General features: G+C 38.7%; 1 protein-coding gene across 1 annotated transcript in view; it reads right to left on the bottom strand.

Annotated features, from left to right (window-relative positions):
• Window positions 1-14,784, bottom strand: part of ERCC6 (excision repair cross-complementing rodent repair deficiency, complementation group 6) — a 127,845-nt gene that overhangs the window by 58,837 nt on the left and 54,224 nt on the right. Inside the window, exons 6-7 of the mRNA XM_006874605.1 lie at window positions 9,839-9,997; window positions 692-827 (exon numbers count right to left, since the gene is read on the bottom strand). Coding sequence (XP_006874667.1) covers window positions 692-827; window positions 9,839-9,997 — 295 coding nt within the window. The remainder of the gene's footprint in view (window positions 1-691; window positions 828-9,838; window positions 9,998-14,784) is intronic.

The raw sequence follows: 14,784 nt of genomic DNA, 5'->3' as shown, positions 1-14,784 counted from the left end.
TCATTTGTTCAATAAAAGTATATTCTAAAAGCATGTTGAAACAAATGCCTAGCTTATGATAATACTTCTTGCATTTGAATTAAGGTGTCAGTGTAGAATACTGCAAGTACTAGAGATTGCCAGAAGAACAAACAAATCTGTCTTGGAAGAAGTACAGCTAAAATGCTCTGTAGAAGTAAGACTTTATCTCATATACTTTACACATGTTATCAGAAGTGCACAGGGTTAGCGACAAAGAAGAGAACCCCTAACAAGATGGACCGACACAGTGGCTGCAACAAGGGGCTCAAACATAGCACTGTCCACAGGACTGGGGTCACTATGAACGGGAGCAAAACAGCAATTACTTCTGGTATTCACATTCCTAAAGCTGTTTCAAGTTGCTACTGTTTCAAGTGATTTCTCCTTTTTAAGATTTTTATAGTGCCTTATCTGTGCCATGTTGTTATTTCTCTGAACAATAAACATGTTACAACATCACAGAGTTGTAAGAACAATAAAACTTATTCATAATTATTTGAAAACACAGGATTCTAAACTAAGTCAATAACAATAAAATAGTGTTAAGTGCAAAAAAGATACATAGATAGGAATATACCTCTGAGAAAAACATGAATCAAGAAAATAAAAACAAATCAAAATGGAGAGCTTTAAAACAAAAAGAAAGGTACTGCAGCATTACACACGCTACCTTTTTGTGGGCATAGGATCCGGTATCATGTAGTACTGCCACTCTGAACGGAGGCCACCACGTGTGAAATTCTTTCACCCACTGATGCATCACTGTTGTTGGACAGACAATTATAGTTGGCCCCAACCCCTCGAACCTGCACCCAAAATATTCAAGAAGAGAGTACAACCATGAAAGATCGTAGCAAACTGAACGAGCACACCACCCCACAAAAAATCTTAACAATTCAAAACAGAAAATGCATTGGTATTTTCTTTTTTTAAGGAAGTAATTTTATTTTCTTTGCCACAAAAGTTATCTTTTCATGCCGAGGAGTTTTTCTCTGAATACTTGCATCCCTAATTGAAGAATGGGATCACAGAGAGCTTATTTACTAGGTAACCAAAATAGTCTTCTCTCTCCTTCTATTCCAGGTAGGGACATTATCTCAGTGTATCTCATGAGTTGAACTGTGTCCCCCTTAAATATGCATCAACTTGTTTGTGCCATGAGTCTCACTGGTTTGGCAGTTGTGTAATGATACAATCACCCCAGGATGTGATCAGCCCTGAATCTAATGCAATCATCCTCTGTATTGTAAATCCATACTTCTGTGATATCAATGAGGCAGATCACACTGTATTTTAAGCCAAATAGGAAAGTAGAGTCAGAGGGACCCACTACCACCACAGCAGGAAAGGCATCCTTTGGACCAGGGGTCTCTGCACTGTAAAGCTCCTAGATCCAAGAAAGGATTGATGACAAGGCACAGGAAGATCTCCAAGGAATGCTGGGTCTACAGATGGTGAAAAGAGACTCAAAAACAGTCATAGGGTGACTGAGAGAGCCCGGTACAAAGACTTATGTATTAGGATAGACATCACAGCATTATTTATACTGTAGAGAAAGTGAACACTACCTCCATTTCCCCATGGCTTTACAGTAGCACAGGCTAGCGGAAGCACTGCCCCTGTCAGAATAGCCCTGCTTCTGTCTTACGTGATCTTGAGCACATTACTAAACCTTCTGAACCTCCCTTTCTCATCTTAAAATGGAAATAGTAGTACAGGATCATTATGAAGAATAAATCATTTAATATCTATAAAGGACTTAAAACAATACCTGGAATATAGTAAACCCCATGTAAATGCTAGCTAACTAAGATGGCATATCATATCAACCACTGAAAACATGGAGAAGTGCTTCTAACCTAAAACAACAAGATTTATGCAATCATCTCAGCCCACAGGTAGATCAGTCCACTCACTGTCATGACCACTATCACAACATCCTGTGTCCTCTATCTTCTTCCTAACGGTCACATATTTGTGCAGTAACTCTGCTCCTTCCCAGAGACATGTGCTTTACAGAATACTGATCAATTGCTTTCGGAAGGAGGGGCGAAGTGGAGAAGTGGGACTACCAGTTCATCTAACACATTCCAGTGACTACCAGTCAACCATTACCAGTCAACAAAGCTGAAAGGAAGAACTTACATTTTAGGTTGGGGGAGAATTTCCTCTCTTGCTTTTGCATGTTACATATGAATAAGGGAACATATAGCATAATGGCCACCAGGCGATGGGGTTATAATAGCAAGATCTTATGATCACAAGAAGAGCTGGTCTTGGGAAGAAATTAAACTACCTGGATCCTTAACGGCATCACTGAGTTGCTGATCATGTTGCCTTTACAATTCACCCTTTCTGGAGGTTTCCAGGTATACCATAAATTTTACTTATCTACCAGCACTCCTGATTTGGCACTGTAGAATAAGCACTGGACTGCTAACGACAAGGTCACTGGTTCAAACCCACCAGCTGCTATTCGGAATCCCTATACAGGGTTACCATGAGTTGGAACTGACTCAACAGCACTTACCACTACCAATAACCAGCAGCCAAAGTATCCTAATACATTATGTACTCATCCTGCCTCCTTCTCTCCAATTACTACGGAACAAGTTATTTTTCTTGTCTGAGACACCTAGGCTCATAAGCCCATACCTCCAAAACATCAGTCCCCAAGGTTCCCCTGTCCTGTAGCCACTCTGTCTTCAAGCTTGTCAAGGGATGGATGCTAGTCAGTGCATAGATAAAAGTTAAGCAGAAATCAAAACCATCAACGGGAGCTGTGAACGGACTCACACTCAGCTCATGAGGTTACAGGAGGCAATTGGGAGCCAACACTGATGTAAGGCAGTCATCGCTCACAAGGTCCCTGGCTCATTCTGGCACAACCACTGGGACTATTTAAACTGTCATATTCCCCTTCCTCTACCATTTATGATCAACAAATACATTGACTATTTGAAATGAAATGTGCATACACTACTCCACTGTTCAGTCTGTCCCTGGACTATCTCAACTCCCAAAGTTTCAACTACTATCTACACACTGTTGTTATTGTTACTGTTGGTAAGTGCCGTGGAGTTGGTTCTGACCCATAGCAACCCTGTCTATGGTTTCCGAGGCTGTAAATCTTTATGGGAGCAGAAAGTTTCATCTTTCTCCCGAAGAACTGCTGGTAGTTTCGAACTGCTGACCTTGAGGTTAGCAGTCCAACTCGTAACCACTGTGCTACCAGAGCTCCTAACTGTTGTTATTAGGCACGATTAAGTCAGCTCCAACTCATGGCGACTTCCTGTGTAACAGAAGGAAGCTCCGGCCTGTCCTGTGCCATCTGATGATTAGATCTATGTTACCAGTCATCTCCTTCCTGAACTCCCAACTAAGCATGTGTCTATTTAACTGCCAGCCCTTCCCACTCCCATCCTGTTTCCTAGTCTAATCAACAGGCTGATCACTCCTTCTCCAGGTGTCCAAACTGGAAATCTGGGCACCACCCTTCTCACTCCCTCTTGATCTCTATCACATCCAACCTATTCCTAACTCTCTCTCTCTCTAAGTCACTTATGTCTGTCTAACCACATGGTCACTGCTTCAAGTTTAAGCTGCTGTCTCTCACCTCTCACTTGGATGCCTGTAACTTTCCAGCACGATAACTTAAAAAAAAAGAATGTCTTCTCTTTCCATTGTCTAAAAAGCCTTCAGTGGTCACCACAGTCCTTGAGACAGAGTCTATAGCCCCTTAAATGGTCTATTAGACATGAGCATCTTACTCTGCTCACCCCCCTCAGCCTAATCCCTCACTTCCCTAGTTCTGCCCCTCATACTCACAATTCAGCACCTCACCAACTCGAACTTGCTTCCATTTCTTAAAGATACATACCTGTCCAGCTTCTCCTCTTTAGACTAGCTCCTTCTTAGCCTTGTAGCCTAGGCAGCGTCTACTCACCCTTCAGATTTCAGTGGGGCTAGTACTTCCTTCACTGTCCCTTATTCTTCAGGCGGGCTAAGGACCCATCTTGTGCATCCACGCTAGCAAGTGCCCTGTACCAAACCTGTAATATCACTTGTTGTAGCTGCTAAGTACTACTGAGTCAGTTCTGAGGCGTGCCTGGTGGGTTTGAACTGCTGGCCTTGTGGTAAGCTATCTAGTGTGTATCCTGTTGTTGTTGTTAAATGTCGCCGAATCCATTCCGACCCATAGCGACCCTGTATTGGGTTTCCAAGAAGCAGCTGGTGAGCTTGAACCACCAACCTTGCAGTTCAAACTGACTTTACAGCCCAGCACATTAGCCTGAACTGCACAGCAGGACTCCAGTGTCTATCCTGCAGGACTCATACTGCATCACTTAGCAACTGTATTTAAACTGCTTACATCTCTTCTGAGACCCATGAGGACAGAGACAGTCTCTTCTTTGATTTCAGTACCTAACCCACAGTACTTGAAATATTAAAGTTTATCTGCATAGCTGAAAAAGAACCTGTAATTCTAATGAGAAAAACTGAAATTTTAGTCAAGCCATATCATAAATGCAAACCATAAAAGGAAAAGGCTACATGTTTGTACTATGTCCTAAAGGATGCTATCTCCACGCCCTTGGTGACTCCAATGTGAGAAAATGCCTCTATCTACATCTAGATTCTTTCCACTTCTCACCGACCAAACCCACTGCCATGAAGTTGATTCCAAGTCACAGTGACCTTTACGGGGGTAGAAAGTCTGATCTTTTTCCCATGGAGCCGCTGGTGGGTTTCAACTGTCAGCTCTCACCTAAAGTCACAGCCATCGACTTGTTTAGTAAAAAGGATATGTAGTCAACAAAAAAGCCAGCGACTACAGCAGCTTATTACATCTTTTTGTAGACATTGCAAGCCATGACTCTCACCAAGGTGTACTGAATACACGGAAGTGACCCTGTACAGGTACCACCTCAAGGTTCCCTGGGAAGAGCAGTGACTTGACCCCACCCCCTTGTTCCTTGCTAAAAAAGGACTTAATGGACAAGTCTTTCTATGACTTCAGAGAGGAATAAAAGAGAATGATCTTCAATATGGGTTTAGTAGGAATTAGGTAAAAAAAAAAAAAAGCAATCAAAAGCTATCTAAAAATATAAAAACAAACCCACACTCAGAAAACATAAATACAAATACACCTATTCCTCACTTGTCAACAACGGTCAGTTTCCATAGACCAGGTCATCATGTGAAAACTGACATTATGTGAAAATGGAGAATGACCACATCTGACCACAAACTGGAAGATGGGCTAAAATCATTATATAGCTGCCAAATGATACCATTATATAACAAACTACTGAGACTGTGGTCCAGCCAAGTTGACATACAACCTTAACCAGTGTTACTCTTGTCTCTCACCCTGGTGTTCATTACTGTCCCATGCATGTTAGTGTGCAAAATAGTCAAGTGAGGAGTAAATGCATTATTTTTCATGTTATATAGCATTTTTTCTTTTTTTCTTTTAACATACCTTCTGTACACTGCCATATTAATAAATTCATACTTTGTCATTTGAGGTATTTTATTCTGCCTAAACATCTATGGGCATTATAATAATATGGTCTAAAATAATGCCCACAGGTGTTTATCCAGTCTACCTCTCACAAGAAAATATGCAGAGTTTTACACTGAGTTAAATTTTAGGAGCAAACCTAGATTGGGCCACAGTAAGGCAATAAAAGTCCACTAATAGTCTGACTCGACGGCACTTAACAACAACAATAAATAGTCTCATAAACTGAAGCACCCCTTTATCAATCCTAATACCAGATGAGCCTTATAAGCAATGACTAAATGTATTAGAGTGGTTCGCATCAATTACTAAATGGGCTTCGATCCCTTTCATCTTTGATTTTCATTGATTAACAAACCAAGGGCAGGCCAATATCTCCATGGTCAAACACTTCAACCAACAAGATGAAAGTCTGTTGATCACAGTCTTGATTTGTGTGGTGCTGTGGACTAATGCCTCAGATTGCAAAGTTGTTTGAACTGCAAGGTTGGTGGTTCAAGCTCACCAGCTGCTCCTTGGAAACCCTATACAGGGTCACTATGAGTCAGAATCGACTAGATGGCACTTCACAACAACAAAGTAAAGTATTTACTTTGAAAGTTTATGAACATTTTCAGGTTACTTATTCATAATAAGGAATTTAGCAAATGATATACTCGATGGCACTTAACAACAACAACAACAATACAAGATGTTAAAGCACCAACTGTAGTTGGAAAGGTAAAAAATTTATTTCTTCTCCCGCATAAGATTTAGGGAACCTGTCCTGGTGTGGCGCTGTGGGTTAAATGCGCCAGAGTGCAAAGCCACTTGAACTGCAAAGTTGGTGGTTCAAGCTCACCAGTTGCTCCTTGGAAACCCTAAACAGGGTCGTTATGGATCGGAACCGATTCAACGGCACTTAACAACAATACATGAAGTAGGAGTCCTGGTGTGGCGTTGTAGTATAAGCACTGGAATGCAAGGTTAGTATGAACCTCAAGATCACTAGGAGCTGAAACCAACTCAATGGCATTTACCAACACCACCATCACCAATAAAATAAAGGGATCCTAGTGGTCCTGGTGTGACCCTGTGGGCTACTGTGTCTGACTGCAAAGTCATTTGATCTGTAAGGTTGGTGGTTCAAGTTCACCAGCTACTCCTTGGAAACCCTACACAGGATCGCTATGGGTAGGAATTGACTCAACGGCACTTAACAACAACAGTGGCATAATGGTTTAGCATTTGGCTGCTAATCAAAAGGTCAGAAGTTCGTGCCTACCAGGTGCTCTGTGAGAGAAAACAAAAACCTGATGATCTGCTCCCATAAAGAACTACAGAGCTGTTCTACTGTCATAATTGACTTGATAGCACGACAATATCACACAATACGAATGACAAAGTGAAAAGAAGGTACACAGTAAGTATGAACTGGGAACACAAAAACCAGCATACGTTTTTATTAACCATATTATAATACATTTCTGGGAGTTCTGGGTGGTGCAAAGAGTTAAGCACTCTGCTGCTAACCAAAAGGTTGGTGGTTCGAATCCACCCAGAAGCACCTTGGGAGAATGATTTAGTACTCAATCTAAAAAATCAGCCACTGAAAAACCTTTGGAGCACAGCTCTACTTTAATACACATGGAATTGCTGTAATTAAGAACGGATTTGATGACACTAGTTTGGTTTTTAATATGCTTCTGCCTCCTTTTAAAACAAACATAGATACAAAACACATAAAATATTCTTTTGCCATGAGAGTCACTACTCTAGAAACTTACACTATTTCAGTGTTCATGGACCTTTAAAATTGGAACACTAAGACCATCTCAAATTGGACCCCAAATATCTACAGCTTGCAAAATTCAGAGAAAATGTGCCAATGAAGAAATACTAGTTAACACAGAACTTCATTTGACATCAAGGGCTGACAATTTTTCTTTAAGACATAAACCCTGAGAAAGGCATGTTGTATAGGATTCACTCTGACATATTTAAGGAGGGGACTAAGCTCTTTAGTATACCCCTATTGACAAATAGTCCAGTTGTTTGGATGATAGACGAGGGAGCTTCAGAATGTTTGTGGGAAAAGTCCATTATCTTTTAATTTCATTTTTCCAAGAACTTTTTGAAGCCCCTTCATAAAACCACATTCTGGGAAGCCATTTCTACCAATACTATATTAATAAAGATGATCTGGGCTATGATCCACACTATTTCATTATGAAAAAGACAATATGCACGTGGATAGTTAATTGATTACAGCTGCTGCTCCCCATTAGCCATGATTTCACTCCTAGTAGGATTATCACAACTTGAGAGAGCATGTTTTAATTTTTAGATCAAAACTACACTTCAGGGATGACTTTTGTTTTCTAAGCTAGAGTATCTGATTCCATGTACATTTCATGATAATAGGAAGGGAAGGGAGGAAAGAGATGGTAAATTTAAAAAACTCCCAAAAATCATTTATGGAAAGAAAGACAATGCTAGAAAGCATATGGGGTAGCTTGGAGCATGGAGCATTTATTTCAGTTATCAAAAACGAAAAACAAAACCAGTGGAATCACGTTAAGTCAAGTCAACCAAAGGCTTGACTTTTCCTTTGGGCTGGAATGTTTTCACGTGCTTCCAGTCAAAATACAATAGAATTCTAGTATGTGTAGAAAATCCCCTGCTTCTACACAACAACTTTGAAAATATCAAGAATGAAATATTTCTGATTTAAAATTATTAAAATGCTTTGCTGCCTTATATTTATATAAAAGCAACTGTTGTTGTTATATGCTGTGGAGTCGGTTCTGACTCATAACGACCCTGTACAGGGTTTCCAAGACTATAAATCTTTATGGGAGCAGAAAGCTTCATCTTTCTAAGGAACAGCTGGTAGTTTCGAACTGCTGACTTTAAGGTTTGCAGCCTGATTCGTAACCACTACACTACCAGAGCTCCTATAAAAGCAACTAGTGTATTTAAAATATGCTAAAACTTCAAACTCTTCACAAAAGTGTTGATCTGCTAAATTGATGAAAGGGTCAGTAATAAAAACAAAACACTAAACTCTAAAGCCTAAAACAATGTTCCCAATTCATAGTTCACATTTGGCTACTCCCAAAGAGTAGGACTGCAACATGCTGACTCGACTTCAGGTACCAAATACTATTTAAAGGTGTCCCCAAATCAGATCAAGAGAATGACTAAGGTTCCTATGACAACAATCTGGTAAGTATCTTGCTGTTACTTACCAGATAAGCATATTGAAACCAACAGAGCTACAGGATCATCTGGGTTCAAGAATAAATATTCTACATGATTTATCCAGCAACATATTTTTCAAAACTGATTTACAGAAAGTAATTTACACCTTAAATAGGGAGATTCTCACAGTACTTACGATAAAGTATCTCAGTCTCACCATACACAATTAACACAAATTGTTTTTGTTATTAAGAGCCATCAAGTTGGTTCTGACTCATAGTGACCCTGTATAGGGTCCCAAGGAGCAGCTGGTGAGTTTGAACCATCACCTTTGTGGTTATTAATCTAGTTATATGCTTATTATATAAGAATACTAAAGCCCAAATAACTTACACTTCTAAAGAAAAGAAAGATTAAAATCTAAACGCAGTGTTCTATATTTTTGAACAGCCATTTAGATTTTGGCTTCAGAATTTATAGAAAAATTCTCAAAGATTGGAGAAGGGATTAAAAATCATGCTGAATAGCTGGTATAGAAATTAATTTCATTTGAAAAAGGAGAAGAAAAAAAGCTATGTATAAACGCTGTAATGAATACTGATTATAAAGGAAGTCCAGGAGAATGGCATCTCCAAAGCTGCAACTTTCCCCATGAACAGACTTGTACTTACTGTAATGCTCACCTGGTCTCCTGCCAGAACAAATATTTTAATGTAAAATTTAATAAATGGAACAAAAGTTATTATGTCTACTTTAAAATTCCATATTGTGTAAACTATTGATATGAATGTAATTGAGTTTGTAAACAATCCATTTGTAAAAGCTAACCTTAGACATCGTATTGACCCAGAATATCTAGTGGGGCTCATCTGCAAAATGAAGCATCAATGCCTGGAATTCATTAAAAGTGTTACATGTTTAATTTCTCCTGCCCTACAGCTCTATTGTCTCGTAAAAATTTTCCTTTGATGTCCCCCACTAAAAGAATTAAAGGAATATTGTAATTGAAATGTCATCAATAATTCACAAGACCCTCCTCCACAGCAATACATCTGATGAAATATTAATTGAGCTCCACAGACTGACAGTCTGCAGAGGAGCACTTGCCTGTAATTTGAACCACGAGTCCTAATCTTGCTGTAGCTCAGACCTGCCAAGAAGGCAATTATCTGGATGGTCTTGCCCAATCCCATTTCGTCTCCCAGAATTCCTCCTACCTGCTGGCAGTGCAATTCCCACAGCCACCTAACACCTGTCTGCTGGTACCTAAAACAACAAACACCAACAACAAAAAAGAAAATAGCAAATGTTGGATAATACATATCATAACAGAAAGTACTCATGAATTAATCATTTGGCTAGGTTCTTGTACTAGTCATAGCAACATGCCGGATGTGTGTTTTACATGAGTATTATATTTATAAGGTCATACATTTTTGATCACCTAGGCATAAAATCACAATTTTTTCTTTACAGAACGTTAACACGTTTCTAATTAAACTGATAAATGGGATAATTAGGAGGTTATTTCATTTCTTTTTCAACATTAGAAATAGCTTGGTAAACAAGCATAAACTTATTACCTTGTATTCACTATCTTTCTGGAGGAAAAAACTCCAAATAATTTTAGTATATAAAGTTTCATTAATTTTTTTCAACAAAAAAGCTATATTAATGTTTATTTTTTGCAATCGGACTGGCATCAAAAGAGCAAGACAGAGGACATTACAATTTACACCTTATACAGCTGAAGTCACTTGGTAATTGTATTATTATTTTATAAGAAAAATTAAATTTTAAGGTCACAAGCTAGTCTAAATAACAGGCTACTCTCAAAATTAGTACCTAACAGATGATTCTGTTATATTACAAGCAGATACGAAAGACCAGCTTAAAGACCTAACAATACAAAATGAAATAAAGGCTATGGAACGTCTTTGAAAGGATAATTTGGAAATGGCCTTTTACTATTGTAAACCAAAACTAGATTATGATTTTATCATAGATACAAAGATCTGAGAAAGTAACATTTTAAATAAATGACTAAGATACATATGGAGTCCTGGTGTGGCTCTGTGAGTTAATCTGCTGGACAGCAAAGTCAGTTTGAACCTTAAGGTTAACAGTTAAAGTTCGCCAGACACCCTCGGAAACCCTATACAGGGTCACTATGAGTCGGAACTGACTTGACGGCAGTTAACAACAACAACAATATATATATAGATAGAAGTACCCTATAGTGGTGCCGCAGGATAAGCCCTGGACTGCTAACTGAAAGGTCGGTAGCTCAAACCCATCAGCCCCTTGGAAACCCAATACAGGGTCGCATGAGTGAGAAACGACTTGACGGCACTTAACAACAACATATGTATAAAATAATATTTAATAACATAGATACAAAAAGATCAGAGCTATTAACGTTCTAAATAATAATATTTCTCCTGGCGCTGTGGGTTAATGCGCCAGACTGCAAAGCCGTCTGAACTGAAAGGTTGGCGGTTAAAGCTCACCAGCTGCTCCTTGGAAACCCTATACAGGGTCGCTATGGTTCGGAACCGACTCAACGGCACTTCACAACAACAACAAACAAAAATAAACAGATAGCACAGGAAGTGGTATTTTCCTTTCTCCACCAATACATTTTACACCCTAAAAGAAAATGAAAAGGAGTAACACACAAAATGTGAGAGCAAAAGAAAGATTTACATCATGAAACAATATGAAGATTATGTTGTTATTAAATGCTGTCAAGTTTGTTCCAATTCATATAGACCATGTATAAGGTTCCCAGGAGCAACCTTGTGGTTAGCAGTCCAGTCCTTATCCTAAAGCACTATAGCAAGACTCAATGAAGATTATAACCATTCAAAAACAAAATATCTTGTTGTTGTTAATTGCCATGAAGTCGGTTTTGACTCATAACAATTCTGTATAGGGTTTCCAAGGTGTGGCTTGTGGGTTTGAACTGCCAATCTTTTGGTTAGCGGTGCAATACTTACCCTACAGAGCCACACCAGAACAAAATATACTTAAGTTATAAGATAATGAAAACTAAAGGATATATTTTTTAAGACAACAACAAGGCTAATGAGCTCTCACATTGAAAAAATAATGTTTGTTGCTGTTTTACTGCTCAAAGATACACTAATTACTGCTTGATGTCTTATCTAAAGTTTCATTTGGTTTCACTTGATATCCTCTCAGTATACATGTCATAATTGACAGCTCTTCTCCCCTCTGTATTTTGAAAATTGATTTTGGAAGTGTGACTATTGCCAATATTATCCATCATAGAAGGAAAACATTAACTGAGAATTTGCTGCTTATTATATATAATACTTATATATATATATGTATTTTATATGGAGTCTAGATGTAGCACTGTAAGCTAAGCACTAGACTGCTAACCACAAGGTTGGTTGTTCAAACTCACCAGTCATTCCTCAGAAATCTTAGGGTTACTATGAATTGAAAAGAACTCAACAGCACTTAGCAACAAAAACACATATACACTGGGTATCCAACTTGGAGAACAGGATTAAAAATCAAAACAAAATAAAGTTTAATATGGATATGTTGTTGTTGTTAAGTGCCATCAAGGAAAGCCAAAGAATAACGGCTGCCACTTAGGAGCCTACTGCCAGGAGGCACTAGGCCAAATGTTTTGGATATAGCCTTACAACACCAGAAAAAGATGATCAGCCCATTTTACAGGTAAGGAAAGGAAAGCTCACAGAGTTTAAGTAACTTGCCAAAGACCACACTGGTAAAAAATAAATAAATAAAAGAGCAAGTCAAAATTCAAATCTAGAACCACATGGTTCCAAAATTTACTTTGCAGATAATCTAAACCAGTGGTTATCAGTCGGGGGAAATCCTGCTGCCCAGAGAATATGTGACAATATTTGGACACATTTTGGGTTGTTTGTTACAAACAGATGAGCACAACTGTCAGCAGGTAGAGGCCAGTGATGTTAATCAACTTCCTACAATGCACAAGGGATAGTTCCCACACAAAGAAACTCAGGCAAAAATGTCAAATGTGTGAGGCTGAGAAACCCTGACATAGAAAAAACGCAGACTCATGAAGTAGTTACATTGGAATCTCAGCTTTGGAAAAATGTTGTTGCTGTTAGGTTCATTAGTGACCCTATGCACAACAGAACAAAACACTGCCAGGTCCTGCGCCATTCTCGTAATTGTTGCTACGCTTAAACCCACTGTTGCTGCCACTGTGATGATTTGTTTTGTTGAGGATCTTCCTCTTTTTCGCTGACCTTCCACTTTACCAAGCATGATGTCCTCCAGGGACTGATGATGTGTCCAAAGTATGAGAAATAAAATCTCGCCATTCTGGTTTCTGAAAAGCATTCTGGCTGTACTTCTTCCCACACAGGTTGGTTTGTTCTTCTGGAAATCCATGGTACTTCTAATATTCTTCTCCAATACCGTAACTCAAATGCATTGACTCTTCCATGGTCTTCCTTATTCATTGCCCAACTTAAACATGCATATGGGGGCTACTGAATATACCATGGCTTGGGTCAGGTGCACCTTAGTCCTTAAACTGACTTCTTTGCTCTTGAACACTTTTTTAAAGAGGTCTTGTGCAACAGATTTATCTAATGCAATACTTTTATTTCTTGACTGCTAGTTCCATGACTGTTGATAGTGGATCCAAGCAAAATGAAGTCTTTGGTAATTTCAACCTTTTCTCCATGTAACATGATGTTATTTACTGATCAAGTTGTGAGGATTTTTGTTTTCTTTACATGCCCATATTGACAAAATATACATTCTAAAAAGCTCTCCAAATGGTTTGATGTATAGTTTCCAGAATCACTGAATTCTAGTCAATCAACCTCCGTTCACTGAATTTCAGAGCAATGGGACCAGCGCCTGTGGTACAGTGGGTACCAAGATTTCCCAGTGGACATTTTAGCATCTGACCACTGCACCACACTGCCTCCATACAATACGGGCCCAAGATTTGTGTGTGTTTGGGACCAAAAAACTGAAAGGATAAGAAAAGGAGATATCAAGAGATCCTAAAAGGAATAAGAAGCAGATCAAGTATGGCAACTAGAAGTCTAGGAAGGAGTTAGGGCTTGTGGATTTTGTGTGACCAGGAGAAAAGTTACAGTTTGGTGGGTGTGTTTTCTTATCTACAAATGTAATCTCCAAGGACTTTCAAGCTGAACATAATTGTTTGTTTACAAAAGGATAATTAGCACTGAAGAAATTACTTAAGAAAAAATTACACCTAATCTTCACACTTATTAACTATTTTATTATTTGACATTTCACATTTACAATAATAAAAAAAAAATCTACTATTCGACTATTTTGTGCATTAACGACATACATGTAGCAATAATGAAAGCTGAGAAGAAGGTTGGCTGTGATAGTTAGGGTTGTGTGCCAACTTAGGCCATGATTCTGTGGTTTGGCAGTTATATAATGATATAATATTGTTGCTGTTGTTGTTAGGTGCCATGGAGTCAGTTCTGACTCACAGCGACCCAATGCACAACAGAACGAAACACTGCCCAGTCTTCACAATTGTTATGTTTGCTGCCACCATGCCAATCTATCTCCTTAGGGAGGCTTCTTTGTTTTCTGACTCTCCACTTTACTGAGCATGATGTCCTTCTCCAGGTTAGTCCCTCTTGAATTGTGCCCAAAGTATGAAAGCTGAAATCCAACCATCCTGGCTTCCAAAGTACATTCTGATCGCACCAATTTCAAGACACCTTAGTCCTCAAACTGGTATCTTTGATCTTTAGATATATAAATAAAAACACTTTAAAGAGGTCTTGTACAACAGATTTTTTGCCTTATGCAACAAGTCATTTAAATTTTTTTTAAATAAGTTTTTGTTTTATTTTTATTATGATTTTTTATTTCCAGAGCATTAACTATCTCATTTATGAAGTCCTGCTATGACGCTGTAAGATAAGCACCAGACTGCTAACCACAAGGTCAGTGGCTCAAACCCACCAGTCTCTCCTTAGAAACCCTATACCAGGTCACTATGAGTGGGAAGTGACAAC

Source organism: Chrysochloris asiatica, unplaced genomic scaffold, assembly GCF_000296735.1.
Source record: "Chrysochloris asiatica unplaced genomic scaffold, ChrAsi1.0 scaffold00289, whole genome shotgun sequence".
Lineage (NCBI taxonomy): Eukaryota > Metazoa > Chordata > Mammalia > Afrosoricida > Chrysochloridae > Chrysochloris > Chrysochloris asiatica.
Note: the sequence above shows the minus strand (reverse complement) of the source record. Positions and strands in the feature narration are given on the sequence as shown.